At 41.9% G+C, this 18,607-nt stretch overlaps 2 protein-coding genes across 3 annotated transcripts in view; one reads left to right on the top strand and one right to left on the bottom strand.

The window, feature by feature from the left end:
- celf5a (cugbp, Elav-like family member 5a) overlaps positions 1 to 18,607 on the top strand; it is a 140,344-nt gene extending 121,737 nt beyond the window's left edge. Inside the window, exons 7-12 of the mRNA XM_061297227.1 lie at positions 3,103 to 3,271; positions 11,946 to 12,158; positions 12,721 to 12,813; positions 14,429 to 14,572; positions 16,084 to 16,259; positions 16,891 to 18,607. Coding sequence (XP_061153211.1) covers positions 3,103 to 3,271; positions 11,946 to 12,158; positions 12,721 to 12,813; positions 14,429 to 14,572; positions 16,084 to 16,211 — 747 coding nt within the window. The 3' untranslated portion in view covers positions 16,212 to 16,259; positions 16,891 to 18,607. The remainder of the gene's footprint in view (positions 1 to 3,102; positions 3,272 to 11,945; positions 12,159 to 12,720; positions 12,814 to 14,428; positions 14,573 to 16,083; positions 16,260 to 16,890) is intronic.
- LOC133166875 (uncharacterized) lies at positions 3,575 to 6,249 on the bottom strand. Of its 2 annotated transcripts, XM_061297225.1 has the most exons (6): positions 5,875 to 6,249; positions 5,276 to 5,467; positions 4,748 to 4,806; positions 4,482 to 4,544; positions 4,201 to 4,371; positions 3,575 to 4,072 (listed from the first exon to the last, which is right to left on the bottom strand). In XM_061297225.1, exons 1-6 carry the CDS (start codon positions 6,002 to 6,004, stop codon positions 3,695 to 3,697), a joined length of 993 nt encoding a protein of 330 aa, XP_061153209.1. In that variant the 5' UTR covers positions 6,005 to 6,249; the 3' UTR covers positions 3,575 to 3,694. The 2 variants fall into 2 exon arrangements, with proteins under 2 accessions (XP_061153209.1, XP_061153210.1); XM_061297226.1 differs by lacking the exon at positions 4,482 to 4,544.

Here is an 18,607-nt window from a genome sequence, read left to right on the forward strand (position 1 = left end):
AAGAGTTGTTCTCTTTGTTTATTCCTTATAAGAAAGGGAAGAAGGAACAAATGAACAGAATGCGGTAGACAATGACTGAAGGAATAACACAGCACCTGCCGTCCAAAAAAAAAAAAAAAACTGTTAAGGTGGTAGCTTGACTTTAATGCATCTCAAAAAAAAAACAGTTGGATGCATTTGTTGGCAGCCTAAGAACACATTTTGTTTACTTTGTTTTTATTTAAGTAATTGGGTTGTCTCAACATGATTTGCCTTCATCATACTTTTGCATTTTCTGCACATTTGGTGTTGCAGAATGACTCGCCTTTTTCCACAGTGCGTGTGTTTGCGATTCAAAGCCAAGCGTGGTTCAGCCAGAGCCTGAGAGAGATAAATGAGAGGAGAGAAGACGCTTTAACTGGCTGCTAATAGTGACAGCGTGTGGGCGGATTGGGGGTAGGGGGGGCAACTGTAAACTGGCATTAGGAAACATCTCCCCCTGTTGGAGGCAGTCGTTTTTTTTTAAACACGTGCGAGCAATGACGATGCAGCCGCACTAGCGTGTGTCTGTGGGAGACCTGGGTTAGCATTTATCCCGTATAGCATATGGATCTTAAATTGGATTGAATATATTGATAATATTGAATTATTGCTCAAACATTCCATCGCAAAAGCAGAAATAAGAAAACGCTATTAAAACCATTTCTGTGCTAGCACGGCGCTAACAAATGGGGCCCATCTAGTGTTTTAGTTCACCTCACTGACCCCCAAGCCCCTCTTGTTTCCCCAGCCTTTATCAGCCACTTTGCCTCCCTTTGTCTTCCCCCCCGCCATTCGCTGCCGACCAGGTCGCAGCGTGCCGGGTTCACGTGTGACGATGCTGCGAGTCACGGAACGGCGCTGTAGCGAGATAATTGCCATGTGATAAAGAGGTGATTGCCTGCTGGCACTGCGCGAGGAGCGCTGCCATCAGGTTGCAATAAAAAATCCAAAAAATAAAAAGCAGATGCCTGACAGTAAATGAATGGCGCTGGAAGCCGAACAACTTTGTTCGCCTTCCTTTTGTTCCCTTCTTCTTATATCCATCAAAGAAAAATAGCATTGGCATTTTGGATGAAAGGATTATCAACCACGATCACGATGGCATGATACAAACAATCCAATTTAACGTCAGGTCGGAAAAGTATGATCTAGTTACTCCATTTGTTTATCTAAACCAGCGATATAAAATGATTCAATCCTTTCTCAGCGAGATAACATAAGGTACAATTAACCTGCGTATCCATCTGTTGCCGTTCAAACAACAAAATTATTATTCTTGTCATCACCCATGAGAAAGTGATGATTGCTTTTAAACGGCAGCACAACAATAAATTATGAATTGTTCATTTAATCAGCTCTCCCAGCACAAATAGTTGCGCTAACAACGGCGTTAGCTACATAGTTAGCTGTTAGCGTAGCATACCAACTAGCCAACGTGTTAACATTCCCCTCTCCCCTAAAAATAGAAACTGTGCACTTGCTAGCTGCTGATCGCATCAAATCAAATGTACAAGTTTGGTAACTTATTCCCTTTTATCCCCAATTTTGTTTTTCCAAGATATCTGATATTGATCATTTTGTTTTATTTGGTTTTACTTGCACCTGCTTACAGTTCCTCAGAACAGAAAGTACCAAAAAAATTGCCATATGCTGCTTTAGCAAGTCTTTGTCGAAGCCATATCTGGTAAATTTCCATTACATATATACTTTTGGGTTAATTCTACACAAGCTTAATGGTCTTTGTGAGTTTGACAGCATTTAATGCGTATTAGACCATCATAATGGAGTGAGTACCAGTCATCTTTAAAAAAATCTGATGGTCACATTTTGCACCTCTTTGTTTCCGAGCCTTTGCTTTTGTTCCTGCTTTTTTTTTCCCTCCCCTCTCCCTTGCTGCCTTTTTTTCCAGCGTAACCCGCTTTTAAAGGCTCAATTCATCTTATTGAGAAAGAAACAGATGATCCCCCTTTGCCACCTTGATAAAATTATGCAAATGACAAAAGGCATTAATAGATAGCAGGCACGCAGCTAATGGATGCGATGCCGGCGTCAGGGATTCTGCCAGCGGGACAGTCGCTTTCACGTTACCTGACAGCAGCACTGAGAGAAAATAATTGGTTTCCCCCCCCCCCATCGTAGGGGTCCACCATGCAAATTTGTCACGTGTTGCCCAAAATATAAAAATGTACAGTTGTTTTCCACAATCCTGTCCTCTATTTTCACCGAGCAGTTTCTCCAGCCTCTTGAGATGTCCCCGAATCCAGACGCCGATCAATAAGAGTGTATTTTTAAGCAGGCATAACTAGCAACTCACAATTCGGAGCATGTTAGTAATTTAGTAGACGTGTCACCAAAACTGCAGTCAATTTCCAGCCGCCGGACAACATTCCCCTCGCTCGCAGATGAAAATCAATAGGCCTTCACTCACTCTGCATTTCTGCTTAGCATGAAACCGACGCGGCTTCCATCAAAATGTTGTCCTCGGTGTTTATTTGTATGCATGCATTGCTGCCCTGCGTGCTTTGAATTGCTTATTTTTAAACTTCACTTTTGTCTTTAATGTGTTCAGTTGAATTCAGGTCAGAGCAAAACCAATCATCAATGAATTAAAAATCTTTTATGATAAAGGCTGGGTACCCCCAAAAATGTAATTCTGCAAACAGGCGAGCGAGGAATCGTGACTTAATGTTGTGGTGAAGTTTGCGAGGAGAGCGAGCACATTGCAACTCCTGTACAAACTTTGCCTGTTCCCTGAGCGCACAGATAATGTGCACATGTCAACGTCTTGATTTGTATGAGAGCGAAAGCAGCTGGTGACAGGCTTCCTGCTGCCAGCCAAGACAGATGCACTAAACATAGGCTGACAGGCTTCTTCTCTTTTCTTCCCGCTTCCTTTTCTTCTACTCTGCTCCACTTTCTATTTCCCCTCCACTCTCCATCCATCAACCTCAATACACAACTTCCTTCTTGCCTCCCACCCGCCCGTCCCCGCGTACGATATTTTGCCTATTACCATCTGTCCTCCTCTCACCTGGGCACCCTCACCCCCCCTACCCGGTCCTCCGTGTCCCTCTTGTTTAGCTCATGCAGCAGCAGGCAGCCATCATGGCAGCGAGCCACGGCGGTTACCTGACGCCGAGCGTGGCCGCCTTCCCTGCCACGCAGATCCACCAGATGGGGGCGCTCAACATCAACAGCCTGCCACCCACTCCCATGACCCCGGTGTCGGGTGAGTTTCATCAAGCCTTGGGTGAGCATTCCGTTTTAATCCCTCTCCTTGGATCTCCATTTGTGTGTGTGTATGTGTTCTTGTATTTCCATCTTGGTCAGCAACTTTTGGGAATAACATTTTTATCGGATGGTGCAAATTCTTTTCGGGAGATTTTGGCAAGGAAATGTATAGAGTGCTGTGTGTTAACCAGTAAATTTTGTTGTCGTTACACGCTCGCAAACTAATAAGGTTTTCCTATGCATGCGAAAATAAAACTGTGGCAAATCTTAAAATGGGCCTTAAATGTTCAGAGTAGCAACAAACACACAATCCAACCATAACTTGGTGTAACGAAAGTGATTTATTCACAATATTACTCATCATGGATATATTACTTTACAAAAAGACTTAAGAACCAACGCCAAAACAAAACATTTCTCACAATTTGCTGGCTTCTCCGCCTTATCTAGCCACCCTACCCCATAGTCCAGACATATGAAGAAGCCGGGAGATTGTTGTCACGTGTACCGAACAGCCAGTACTGGCTAGAAATTGCTGCAGCTCCTTCAACGTTGCCGTCGGCCTCTTGACGGCCTCCCTGACCAGTTCCCGTCTCGTCTTTTCGTCGATTTTGGAGGGCCGTCCGGTCCGTGGTAACGGGACTGTGGTGCCGTTTTTTCTCCACTTAACGATGACGCTCTTCACTGTGCTCCAAGATATATTCAGTGCCTTGGAAATCCGCTTGTAGCCTTCTCCCGACTGGTACCGCTCAACGATGAGATCCCTCTGATGTTGCGGAAGCTCTCTGCTGTGGAAGCTCTCTCCGGATCGTTGCTTGTGCTGTAAAAAAAAAAAAAAAAGAAATGTCAGAAGTTTCCTAGAACATCTGAACTTCATTTGGAGTTCATCAGAAGCACCTTAGATGGTGCTTTCATTACCCCTGTGTATGTAACGTAATCCATAATTACCATTTGACACACGAAAGCCTCCTCGGTGTAAGAAAACGAATCTGCTGCCTCGTGTTGGTCTTCATCTAACGTTTCCAGAGAATTCTGCTGCTCGGAAAACGATTCTGTTTCCTCATGATGTTGTTTGTCATCCGGCATTTCCCGAGAAAGACAAACTGGCTCGTCAGTGTTCTGAAAAAAGTATAACCATTTACTCATTTATAAATATCACAGTTAATTCATACCCACGCTACTATTTTAGTAAAAGTACTGGATGCAAATTTTTGTTAATAACCACTTACTAATTCATACACCAATCCATTGTCACTACCTTCAGGAATTGTAATTGAATGTTCAGTTCTGTCCTGTAATAAAAAAATCGATTAAGATATAATTACTACAAAAAAAAAATTCTCCATAAATCGATTCGTGGTTTGCTTCCAACATATTTCAACATTTGTCTTCTAAATTACCCAGTAACATTTATTTCTGGAAAATCTAAAAATATCACTGTTCGGAAAAGATGCATTTTTTTCCAAACTTGAATATTAAAAAAAAAAAAAAGTACTTTATTTCTACATCCAGTGCTGGTTGTGGTTCCGACGTAATTGGACGGATGCCCGAAACCTGGAAACACAAACAAAAGGCACAGAAATAATTTAGAGTACTGTTCCATCCATAAAATATTGTAATAGCAAAAAAAAACCTTATTCTCTTTTGTTCGTCACTTTTAATATAAGCCTAACTGTGCAAATCTATTTTTTATATCACCAGACACTGCATCTGTACTGCTACTTTCCCGTTCGGTGTGAATTAAAGTCCCAGCACCGTATCTTTTTGAGTGCAGAAGATGTCTTCTTGGCAGAGCAGAGTACAGATACTTTTTTTGTAACCACTTTACACAGAATCTTTTTACCACAAATTGCCCAGGAAAATCCTCTCTGTGTTCCCAAATGTCCCTTGTCAGTGAATCTTTTACCATCAGGCAAAAAGGTACACCGCCATATGTCACGGTAGACATCATTAGTGCCATAGTGTTCTCACACTTGGAACATTTCCAGTGTTTGTTGTCAATGTGACATGTCACATCCATCACCTTTAGAGTGCTCATCGTCACTGTCAGAAGAGTGTGACGATACGTCACAATCTGGTCGGCTGCGCGTACGTGATAACCCACAGTGGTGCCCAGGATCTTCTTCCTCTTTAATATGGGGGGGCACCGCTACTTCCTTTTTAATGGAGGGCCACTTGGGGCCATGCTGCTCAGGAAGAACATTTTTGGTGACGTCTGCAAGACAAGAAAGAAAAGGACAGTGATTTAAGAATAGAATATCCTTTATTGTCATTTTCCCAATTAATTGTACAACGAAATTTGAGAATATTATATTATTGTGCATTATTGCTGATGCATGTTTTTGCAGTGTGTATAGCAGTTCAGTGTTTAGAACAGTTTCATGATAAATAATTGAGGCGTCATTGCACCACAAGTGACAGCACCAACAATACCACATAGTGCAGATTATCTTGTTTTTATATGTATGATTGCATAGCGGGATTTTTATTAGGATGCCAATAGCATCACAAGAATGTGGAATGGTCTTATTTGTTGATCTGGCCCTTATTAACACACAAACAAACGTGATACCTGGGTTTTACATGTTTACAAATATTTTTTAGCAAAAGCAAGCAACCAACCTGCTCTGTGCGACACAACACGGGGCGTTTTAAAAACAGCGTCTGACCGTAGACGCTGTCCCTCGTTCTCTTTTAATCGGCACAGCTCCTCTTCGTACTCTTCTTTTACTATGACCGCACACATCGCCATACGATCAGCACTTGATCGCGTCTCCTTGTTGGTAGCTAGCAAGCTATGCTAAGCTATGCTGCAAAGCTTTACCGTGCACCGACACGAGTTCATCCAAATACGAGGATTAAATTGAGTTCGGTATATTAGTAATGACGCATAGTGAGTCGAGGCTGCGGCACGAGCTGTTCTAATTTGAGAAGAAATCTTTAGCGAAGCGCTGAGCAAAAACGTACACGGAAGTAGCTCCGCAGCGGAATTAATACGGCAACCTTACTAGGACAAACTACCCTTGTCGCTCACAAAACGCGATTCGTAATAATCCACAACGTGCGTTTTTATCTAAATAGCTCGCTTTCTATAAAGAAAAAAACGTGCAATTCTATTATTAGAGGGACATTGCAGGCAGTGCTTTTCTATGTGTGACTGGCTTCAAAGTTGGAGTTTGAAGGGAAGGGGCAGGGGACTGCCTCAAGGCCCAAAGACCTCTAAAAAGTATTCCTCCATAGAGGACACAAAGGGACATTGTAAATTGAGTGTGGTATAAAAAACGTTTGAGTTATTTAGCATCTGGTGCATCACTTTTGCTTATTCAGCTTCTTCTTCTTGAGAGGGAGAATGAGAGGGCTGGGGGAAACTCTTCCCTCAACAAAAGCAAGAAGAGAAATAAATAATACAGCATCCAAGTCTTTGTTGTGCTCCGCTCACCTACTTTGTCAACACTGCAGCACAGAGTGATTTGTAAGACTTTGCTAAGTTTTAACCAAGCAATGTCAGCTGGAGGTGTTATCACAAGCATCCAGCTTCCTGGATCAAGCTTCATCTAATTTTGTGTTTTTATGCAGTCTCTTAAATTGAAATTCCCTGCAAGTAAGGCACTTTGTCTTTTGTTCGCTGCGTGCCGCGGTGCCTCATTTAATTCAGTACAGTCAGTGAATTTGAATTTACAAGAGGCAATCAATGCAACACGACCCCAATTAACCATATATAATGAATTAACTAAATTAAAAAAACAAAAGTCAAAACTGAATGAAGAATACAAAGCTATTGTAACCTTGGTCCACAGTGAAAATAAAAATAAAAACATTGCCTTGCTGAAGTTAGTTAGCGAGGAGTTGGAGAAAAAGACTGATTTATTCCATGCGGGACACAAACAACAGTCGTGTAAAAAATAAATGACAAAAAAAAATTGGGTAGAAAACCTTGAGTTTATTTTTCAAAAGATTATGTTGCGCAAAAGCACAAAAGTTCTGGCCACTGTATTAAAAAATAAGTATAACTTCAGGCAGTGTCAAGCCCCTTCCACTGTGTATCATGCCAAATTGACACAGAAGTATAACATTGATTCCTGTGTGCCTTTCACACAACTCACTAAAGTGGTACCTTGACAAACAAGTTTAATTTGTTCCATGATGCTTATAATTTACTCTAATTGTTGTTAAAGTGACATAAATTCAGTTGAGTTAATTTACGAATCATTACCCCCTATTGAAATGAACTGAAATGCGATTAATCCGTTCCAAAAGAAAAAAAAAAATTCTTTAATAAAAAAGAAAAAATCCCTCACTTATGATGTTATAAATCGTACCGCAAGTAGATTGAGCTCTTCTACTGGATGACATTGGAATATGCATGTGTACCTAATACTATGGCAGAGTATATATTTGCACTGCAATGAGGAGACATTGTGACAAAGTGAGCGTGAATCTGATGTACATGAAGCCGCACCATTTATCTCCCTTCAAGACGAGCGTGTATGTGCATGCGTGTGTGTACGCCAGCCACCGCCTACTGATTACCTTTTATTATTCAGCATAGTGTACCATTAATCCTTCACAGAAAGTCAGGCTTTTGTGTGAGATTTCAAGGACCGGCATAAATATGAAATGTTTTATTTCCCTCTGCGTTCATTAATATGAGTCGTGCTGCCTCAGGAGCCAGCGCATTATATTTTTTTTATTTACTGCACATGCAGCTATGACTTATTCAGACTCCATTGGAGAAATGCATAACATGACTCGCAAGGCCATCTGCGCGGAGTAGGCCGAGGGAGCGTGACACTACTGAGAGACAGGAGGATTACAGTCACAAGACAAAAGAATAATTCGGTGCCCGTTTTGCTTTGTTATTAAAAAATGTATTTCGAATTTTCAATATTCACAGAAGAACATAGGCAAGTTTTGCAGGCTACAAAATGAGGCGGAGGGCCAAATCTGACCTCGAGGTTGACACCTGCGCCAAATCCTTTTTTTATTTTTTAGGGTGCGCCGTTCTGCTTTCTGCTTTGACACAATTTATGCATTAAGTCGTGGCGAGGTAGAGTGACCGTCTGCAAATTGTGTACGGCGCTACGCATTAGCATAAAGCTCTCAGATCATCATTTAATGGATCCCCAGCTTGGCGTGTGACATTGGTCTTTGATTGAAACGATCCGTATAACCTTTGTGGAATTAAAAAAGTACATTGGCGAGTCCACGGAGGTTAAGGGTGTTACTCGTAAAACAATATCGCATGGGTTTGATCAACAGATGCCACGCATTTAAGCTCGACGGTGCGCGAGCCGTTTGCCAGATGGCTGCGCTGATTAGCGCGTGTACCCTCACAATGATGCATGATGATGCTTTTGGAGAATAATGTCAGACGCTAGAAATAAAAAATCAAACAAAGCAGGAGCTCGTGCTGTGAAAGGAAGCTTTGTTAGCATGTGCAAAGTAGGTAATCTCGTGTTTTTAGAATTCTTGGTGAAGCAGCATGTGGCTCATTATGCAAGAGTCAATGTGTGTCTGTTTTTTTTTTTTCTGTGTCTGTTCTAGCCAATTTCTCCCAGTTCTTGCTATGAATACATCAGCAAGACAATTTTTTTTTGTTGTTTTTTCCAATGACAAATATTTCTGTATTGGAGAATACCAGAAGTAGCAAGCCAGCAAATGAAGAGTAAAAGCTTGTAACAGGAAATGACATCACACCTTTAACAGAACCTGTACGAAAATAGGATGGCAAAATCCAAGTCCTCTAAAACGACCCTTTTCCCAGATTTGCATATCATCATAACTCAATGTGCTCGTAGCTATCAGTATTCAAATCCAAATAGTTTTCTTGGTGTGTCAGCTTGTCTAAGAAAGATACTTTATTATTCATTTCTAGTCATTTTCCCTTTGCTAAAAAAAAATCATGCATCACAATTTAAATCAGTTAGATGAAAGCATCTGTTTTGAGTGCTTATTACTTGCTCCAGCGGCAGACAGTCCTCGTCGTAGCTGTAATGACTCTCAGACTTTGAATGTATAATTAGCATAATAAATACTTGTGTTGCACGCCCAGGCTCCTTTTTGCCAGGCAATCAACGGCAAAGAACGGATCAAGAGTTCCCCTCCACCACCATCTTGCGAGAATGTAAATTTGCTTAGATAAAACGAACTGCGTATTTGCGATGTAGCGATGAAGGCTAACTTTGAAGTAAGATTGAAATGTTTTCTTTCCTTTATTCACATTTGAGATATCTCAATGTGCTTCACGTAGTTACAAAACAACTTTAAAAGGCAAATTTTTAAAGCAAAGGAATTTAAGACTTTAAAAAAAAAAAAAAATTAAATGCAAAGTGGAGAAATAAAAAGTAGTTTACTATAATAACTGAACTAATCATTATTTTGGAAAAATTAATTATAGAAATGGTCTAAAAGATCAAAAGCTTCAGTTTTAAGTAGTGGAAGATCTTTAGGACTTGAGTAATACGTTCGGATCACTTTGAACCGTGAGCTGTAGCTGTTTGATGCTCTTTTAAGGGAGTCCAGTCCAAAGTCCATTACTGGAGATAAAAGCTTGTGTAATCTTCTCCTGACCTGCTTGGAGCAAGGCAGGCCTTCAGTCTGGATGTTTTTAGCCAGCAGAACATCCCCTGTTTGTCATAGATTCCCTTTGTAGCCACGTGTCACGCCCCGGTACTTATGTAATTGCACCTCAAAGGGTCCACATGACCACCTGCAAGTACGTTAGCGCCAGCGCAGCATAACAGGAGGTGCTAAGCAGAAAACGGAATTTACCTGATGATGGAGGGTCTGCATTACGAGGTGCGAGGGTTGGCGCGCGCGTGTGGCCTTCTCGCGGCAGAGTAGCCGTCAGCGGCTTAGTACCGGAGCGGCGGTCCCCTGGGGGTCTTGGCGGAAGAACGGACAGAAGCTGAAGACTAATTCATCACAGTCCCATAGGAAGCAAGCAATTGGAAGGAGGTTTAAGAGGGAAAGGAAAAAAAAAAAGCGGAAAAGACACAACGGCTCTCAATGGATGGAAACTATTTCCATGGTCAACAGAGTTGTAGGACCTCTGATGTCCATGCAACTCTCTATATTATTTATTTATTTATTTATTTATTTATTTATTTATTTATTTATTTATTTATTTATTTATTTATTTATTTATTTATTTATTTATTTATTTATTTATTTATTTAGGGTATATTTAGGGTATATTTTGGATTTATTTTGGATTTATTTATTTGGGATTTATTTATTTATTTGTTTATTTATTTATTTAAATAGGGATAAAGCACATGAATGAAGTATAAAAACAAATGTCGGCTTATAGCTGCAAAGCCAGTTGATGACATCACTGTCTTTATGTGGAGCCTCTAAAATGTTGATTTTTTTTTTTTTGGTTGAATTTACTTGATTTTATTCCGTCAAGCAGTTGCCCCCCAAAAAACCTAATTATAAATTCGAAATGTACCTTTTGTTTTTTTTTCTACTACTGGGGGTTCTCGATTTTTTATATTTTCCCATTGTACGCTATGAACTAGTTGAATCCGTTTGTTTTGAAGTTTGCAACTTCACCGCATTCCAAAATTCAGGTTAAGCTGCCACCGTAGCCGCAGAACTCCATTGTAAATAGAGGACCCCCCGTGGTCATGTATGTGGTGCATATTTTGACTTCATGGTTCTTTGCGCTGAGATTTATGCAAATAGATCTCGGTTGTAAGCAAAGAAAAGCAATTCCATAAGGATATGTAGATGCTGTCGCACAGCGGTGGCGACATACAGCATATTTACCATCTCATTTGCATAAACCTCCAAATGAGATTGTTTACCCTATGAGGACCACCACTCATATGAGGTCCTCCAGCTCTCCAGGTCGGGAACACGACGTGCTGTAGGGTTCCTGTGACTCCCAAGCCTCCTCCTTCGCATCCAATCAGGGTTAAGGTTTCCAGATTGAGAGGTGGTTCTCAGGGGAGCTGTACTTCAGCGAGCGCGGATGCGTCGCCACGGAGGCGACCCTTTTTTTTTTTTTTAGAGAGGCCATCACGCTGTGAGATTCTGCTCAAAATGGGTACTTTGGCATTGCCAGGATAATTGGAAACACTTTCTAGAGGAGGGCCCTTTTAAAATGCATTGCATGAGAGGGGAGGGGCGGCGAGCAACCAATTTCGATTCCGCTCATGAACCGTCCTGCCTCTCAGGCGTGCGCCATATATGTTATGACCGCCGCGTTTGTCAAACTGCCAACTGTTGTTTTGTGTCTTTCTTTTTTTTTTTCTTCCCCCTACTGAGTGAAGCCACATCTTTTTTTGTTTTTGCAACCTGCTTCCCCGGGCACCCTCTAATCGTTTCCATCAAATTTCAGTTTTTTCCCCCCCCTCGGATGTTGCGTGGTAGTTTCATCATGTCGAGCAACGGGGGCTCACGCAAACACGGCGGACAGCCTCATTTTTCACAGGATCACTTCCTCGGCGATCTTGCCTGATGTGTCATGACAAATAGCGGATATGCGACAGGCGTACCCGTGTCCTTGCATTAGCCGGGGAATGTGCATGCCTGTGCAAGCCTTTCTACACTCTGTGTGTATTTGTGTGTGTCTATATTTGTGTCAGAAGTGTTATCTACTAATAAAACTGTCATTGCACATTTGGAATGTCACATATGTGTTTGTAGATTGATTGTAATTGCTCTGATTCTATTGTTCCTCCCAGGTCTAAGTTCTCCACCAGCCAACATCACCACCTCCGCCGTGCCCAGCATCGTCACGCCCATCGTCAACGGATTCACCGGCATCCCTCATCAGCCCAACGGACACCCCGCCGTGGAGACGGTCTACACCAACGGCCTGCCGCCTTACTCCACCCAGAGTCCCACTGCCGCCGACACCCTGCAGCAAGCCTTCACCGGAGTACAGCAATACACAGGTGAATGAAATATATTATTTTTATTATTTTTTTTTAATTACCGTATTTTCCGCACTATAAGGCGCACCTAAAAACCTCCAATTTTCTCAAAGTGCGCCTTATATATGGACCGATATTGAGCCACTACAGCAGGCGTGTCCAAAGTCCGGCCCGCGGGCCAAATGTATATATCTTATATATGGACAAAGTTTTAGAATGGGCCATTCATAATCCAGTGCGCCTTATAGTGCGGAAAATACGGTACTTCAAATTCGTGTGCATTTTTTATTTCGTGTTGCAACGCTGTGCACCTATAATTTAAATTTGTAATTTAAAAACTACTAGGCATAACAACTAAAACATGTAGGGATATTTTTTTTTTTGCAGATTAAACTAGAGAGGTTATTTCAGTAATAACTGAGAGAAAACAAAAAGTCATTAAAGTGCAACCCACGCTACACGGCTGCCCGCCTCCGATGCATACTGAGACGATACCATCCGATATCATCGGGTTGCATCATGCTCACGTTAAGCTTGTGTTCTGGACCGCATCCACATTTTCACGCCCCCTCCCCTCTCGTAGCAATCTACCCGGCCACCACGCTGACTCCCATTGGCCAGACGCTGCCCCAGGCGCCCCAGGTCATCCAGCAGCAGCAACAGCAGCAGAGAGAAGGTGAGGGTGAGAAAACATTATTACTTTTTACACTTCTCCACTCGATTTATAAACCGGGACGAGCACGAGAGAGCAATATTGCTCGGGTACTGCACGCGTCTCATTCGCACATATTACGAGAGAGGAATATTACCCTCTCATTCTTTTCGGTGTGTAATAGATAAATAAAGTGGCCACTTGCAGTTCACCGTTCACAGCTCATCTCGGGAAATGGGTACAGTACATCGAAAAAGATGAGGGTGATGAAACACCTTCCAAGATTGTGTGGTTAGAAAGAACATATCGTAACGTGTCTAGAGAGTGCACAGCTATTTTCTGCATTTTTTTTTTTTTTATGCGGTAATATAGTCACTAAATTCTGTACAGATAGTAATTGTCGCCAGGTTTGCAAAATGTTATTGGATTGTTATTTTGTCCAAAAAAGAAACTTGATTGATTTTCTATGACACAAGATAGCCAATGTACCTCAGGCCAGAAATCAAATCATTACAATCGCTTGGCAACCCCCCCCCCTTAAATTATGGATGTTTTTGCTATGTCAACGTGAGAATACTATTGATTTTAATGTGTCTCTGCAATACGTTGCATAACCTATTAGAAACAATTTACTTTTAATCCTCCACCCTTACATTTGACACAAGATTGACAAATGTGAACATGTTAACTTTTTATTTTATTTTTTCAGCTAAATTCCCAATTGCAACAATCTTATTGCTTTTAAATCCTATGGAATACTGAAACCTACATTTACCAGATATTATTATGCATTTTTTTGTGCCCAAGCCAGCTGGGAACAGAATAATACATGGTTATGAGCACAGCTTCTCTAAAATAGAATTAGTCGCTCTTCACAGATGATAAATAATATATGCTTGTGAGTATTATCGGTCGACATGCGTGTGGCTCTGTTTGTGTCGAATATCTATTGCTACAACGCAGCGACACCAACGCTAGCTTGACGTCCATGGCGTTTTGCGTTGTTTGCTAGCATGAGGCTAAACAGACTTGTTTGTTTGTTTGTTTTAAATTCACAATACAGAATACAGTACATTTGTGTTTCTATCTGATCTGCTTTTCAAACTTTTTGAGCTATGCCAACGCAAGATGACTATTGATTTGGAATCATCAATGTGGCTTTGGTCAATTGCCAAATGCTTCCAGCTATCTTTTCAAATCAGCAGTGGACAGAATTATTTACAATCTTATCCAGACATCCTGGCATTTTTTTGTGTCGTTGAAGAAATCGTAACGATTTTGGAAGCAATTCGACACAAATTATAGATAGCCGAGGTCAATGATAAAATCTTTGTCTTAGCAACGTTTAAACTCGATGGGGTTATTGATGGGCGTCGGAGCGGGAACGCTATTGATTTTGATCCGCAATACCTGAGCTATGTCTGGTCAAATGCCATAATTGCTCAGCTTTTATGTGAGATGCTGCCGTTCGCAATATCTTTTTCAACTAATTCCCTCTTTGCTAATCAGCGTTATGCCGACGCTGCGCTTTTCTAGTTGTCCAATCCCTCTGAACAGAAGTAACATTTCTCGTTTGTCTCAGCCCAGAAACACGACTCATGTTAATGTTCTCAGCAGTCAGTTTGGTGTCTTTCTCCAGGTCCGGAGGGCTGCAACCTGTTCATCTACCACCTGCCACAGGAGTTTGGAGACAATGAACTCATGCAGATGTTTCTGCCCTTCGGCACCGTCATCTCATCTAAGGTCTTCATGGACCGGGCGACCAATCAGAGCAAGTGTTTTGGTGAGTTCTTCAGCAGCTCACTCACTCGTTCGCTTTTGGCTCCGAGATGATCAGTTCATCAGATCAGCAGCCTTTACAACAAAAGCAACCCGAATCCCTGTTGAATTTCAAACTCAATAAAAAAAATATCTAATTAATTCGTTATTTTAACGGCGTTGCGATTAATCACATTTTCCCTGACGCAAGCTCCATTTTTTTTATTTGATTCGTCGACTACCCAGATTTGCGAACTCCCTCAACGGTCCTGTAGGTGTCAGCAGAGAGGCAGAATATAGACAAAAACGAAACCTAATTAAAGAATGACACTTTAATTATTGATTGTCTGATCGAGACTATGAAAAGAATTGACGAATATATACGTCGCTGGGCGTTAACCGTTGGATTCCGGTTGACAAATATAAATATTCAAAACAGCGAATGAGTTAACTTTATCCGAGCTGAATGACAATAATGATTTCATTTATAGCGGACTTTATGTATACAGTGTAGCCAGCCAAGATATCATCGATCAGGATCCATATCCATGTTTCCATGAGGCAGCGTGACCCCAACACCCTGCTGGTGCTGCATCAGCATCACCGTTGGTTCACCCCAATATCTGTCAATACTCTCACAACTGAGGCTGATTCACGTTCCCCTCCCAACGCAACGGAACGCCACACACCGCCTCCACCTCATTTAGCTCTGTCAGCCTACACGGAGCAACCTGCCCTGCGGCTTATACAAACTTGAAGGCGTCACGCTGGCTTCTGTGCATGTGTGTGTGTGTGTGTGAGATGGGGAGGGGGAATAAAGAGGGCAAAGGACAATTATAGATCAGCATTTGTTTTCACTCCAGGCCTGGAATTGATCGGCAATCCCGCCTCCCCAGGGGGACTTAATAACATATAAATTCATGAAAGAAGACCTATTTGCAGTATTGACGTATACACTATGCATTTACAACATAATGTTACGCCCGGGGAAGGAACGGGAACAGCAATGTAATTAATCTGGAAAGGACGGGAATGGAGGTGGATTGATGGCGAGCAAAAAGACAGGAGTCACTTTTACACGGCGTTGTGTGTGAAAGAATGAGGCCACCCGTCGATTTGGCAACTTCGAGTTGTTTTGTGTGGAAACAGAATTGGTTGCCTCCTCGCCACCCTTCCTTCGCCGTAACGTGCCGAGCAAAAGACAAGTTGGCCGAGCGGACACGTTTCCCAGGTGACCGGGGTGGGAGGGGGCGAGGAGAATCTCCTGCTGTTTTTTTTACGGGTCACCGAGTATTCCTAATGACAGCCAAGACGCAGGGGAGCACATCAAGCGGGAGACACACTCGGCTGCAGTTTCTGGTCACTGACTATTTATTTATGAGGCTTTATTTTCACACGTGATGGAAACAGGATGTTTCGTGCAGGTGATGTGAAGGAGGGGAGGGGCTTATGCAGCGCCATGTCATGTCTATTGAAAATAGAAAAAAAAATATGGTGATCCTTCTATTCAACCATATTATTCTTGATTTTTTATAGGCTTTGTGAGCTTCGACAACCCCGCCAGCGCCCAGGCAGCTATCCAGGCCATGAACGGCTTTCAGATTGGCATGAAGAGGTTGAAAGTCCAGCTAAAGAGACCGAAGGATGCCAGTCGCCCTTACTGACACAGCCTACCTTTAGTATTCACCGCAGCAGCAACAGCAGCAGCACAGGTACGTTGATACGCTCACCGGACGTTTTATTAGGCACACCTTCACAGATACAATAGATGTAAAAGAAATCACAAATGTAATTCATATAAAAAAAAAAGTACTGTAAAACTCAACTAAAAATCTGTTGAAATTGTTTCCCTTTTTCATTTATCTTTTTTTCATTAAACTAAACATGGTTGCACAAGTGTGCACACCCTCATGATTAGGATGTGGCTGTGTTCCAATATTTTTATAAAAAAACATGGGTAATAATCCTGTTTTGAAACAATTGATTTTTTTTTAACAGTTTATCACAAAACACAAAAAATGTGTAGACTTGTCAAATCCAATAGATATATTTGATGATGCTGTCCAAACGATTGTGCAGGCGTACCTAATATTGTGGCCTGCGAGTGTTTAGGTGCAGATCCCCCTTTCTTTCTTTTTTTTTTGCGTGCACAGCAGCCAGCCAGCCGGCATATTAATTATTGGACATTCTGCCAGCGTCAAGATTGACAAAGATCAATTGCTATGCCAGCTCGGGTTAGCCCTCTGCAGACCATTCGGCTGATTTAATAAGAGCATATTAAAGCCTTCAAAGCTGAAGACATTGACGAGCCATCCGATCTGAAAACTCTGCTCTGTTTTTCAGGTATTAGATGACACGTGAAGATATTTTGGAGGGGCTTATCTCTTCTTTTTTTTCTCCTCGGAAAGCAACAGATGTTCTTAAAAAAAAAAAAAAAGAAATAATGAACACGGAAGGATTTTTTTCGGGGATGGGGGAGACATATCAGCATTTACTTATAAAGACGTAAGTTGCGTCCAAACGAGACGAGGAGGCGCGTCGTCGGGGGACGCTAACAGATGGCACACTGCGAGAAAGGAAAGCAAGAAAAAAACAAACGAATCAAAAAAAAAAAAAAAAGACTCGATCAACAGAACTTTTTTTTCTTGTTGAGACTTGAATTGTTAACGAAGCAACAAACTAACAGACAGGAAAAAGCAGCAACGACAAATAGATTTCTATATACATATTCTATACACATATATATAAATGAGAGATGCGCTTGTGGCTTTTACTGCTCCTTGGACAAATGAGGGTTCACAAAAGGCCAAGACGGGAGGCGGAAAGGCCGTCTTTCTTTTCTTCTCCCTCTTTTTCTCGTGTCGTCTCGCAGCAAGCGCAGCGCCACCAGCCCCGGAGGAGCTCACTGAGGTTTCCGTTAGCGACAGTACAACTGAGAATCTTTCACCCCGAAAAGGGACCAAAGGACCAAACACATTTGTATTGTTCTGAAACAGTAACGCTTATTATGAATTCATGAGACTACAGTACTACTAATGATATTTAAGGAGTAAACTCGCTTCAGGTTGAAAGAAAGAGAAAAAAAAAGAGGAATGTTTTTTGTAACTAATGGGTTTGGGAATATTAAAAAGAAAATGAAAAATAGAAAAAAAAAAAAGCTATACTATTTTAGTGGTGTATACTATGTGGGTTGGATATTGTTACGGGCACATGTTCATCTTCATCGTTCATTTCATAGAATCATGAAAATCACAAATGAGCTGCCAGATTGAGGAAAACATTTTGCAGATGCGAATCTGAAATTTTCAAGCTGCTGTGTAAATACTTGTCTGGAAAACCAACTAAAGTAGTAGTTCTCTAACATTTTACTCCAAGCACCCCCCCCAAAAAAATAATCAATCGCCCATGCACCACCAAAATGTTCAACAAAAAAAAGAAAAACAGAATGGTGGCTACTCTTTGACTTCCTCAGTGCTTTTTTATCTTCCTTCATATTGTCCTTCCTTCATATTTAACTTCCTTCCTTCCTTCCTTCCTTCCTTCCTTCCTTCCTTCCTTCCTTCCTTCCTTCCTTCCTTCCTTCCTTCCTTCCTTCCTTCCTTCCTTCCTGCCTTCCTTCCTTCCTGCCTTCCTTCCTGCCTTCCTGCCTTCCTTCCTTCCTTCATCCCTACCTCCCTTCCTTTCTCTCTTTTTTTCTCTCTTCCTTCCTCTCTTCCTTCCTTCCATTGCATCATTAAAGTCATTATATTCCAAATAATCTGACGTTAAAGCAGAGTGCTAAAAGTGCCATGCGGTTGAGCCTCACGTGCAGCGCAGTAAAATTGCACAGCGTCTGTAACGGCTTCATAAAATATACAAATGAGGCTGACAATGGTTGTAAACATCATCGCCACCGTCGGCCAAGGCAACGTCTGCACGGGTCGCGCCCTCTCCCGCTGCCAAGCCTCTCCAGCTGCTCGCAGCGGGGAGAACGTCCTCCCCTGTCGCCTCGCCTGCGGGTGCCAGCATATCTCTCTCTCTTAATAGGAGCCATCAGTTCCCGGGGCTGCATAATGAGGAT

The sequence above is a fragment of the Syngnathus typhle genome, linkage group LG14 (assembly GCF_033458585.1).
Source record: "Syngnathus typhle isolate RoL2023-S1 ecotype Sweden linkage group LG14, RoL_Styp_1.0, whole genome shotgun sequence".
Taxonomy (NCBI): domain Eukaryota; kingdom Metazoa; phylum Chordata; class Actinopteri; order Syngnathiformes; family Syngnathidae; genus Syngnathus; species Syngnathus typhle.

Coding starts and splice junctions, on each gene's coding strand:
- LOC133166875 (XM_061297225.1), bottom strand. CDS start 6,004: ATGGCGATGTGTGCGGTCATAGTAAAAGAAGAGTACGAAGAGGAGCTG. Junction 5,468..5,874: donor TGTTGTGTCGCACAGAGCAG/GTTGGTTGCTTG, acceptor CTTGTCTTGCAG/ACGTCACCAAAAATGTTCTT. Junction 4,372..4,481: donor ATGGATTGGTGTATGAATTA/GTAAGTGGTTAT, acceptor TACTTTTTTCAG/AACACTGACGAGCCAGTTTG.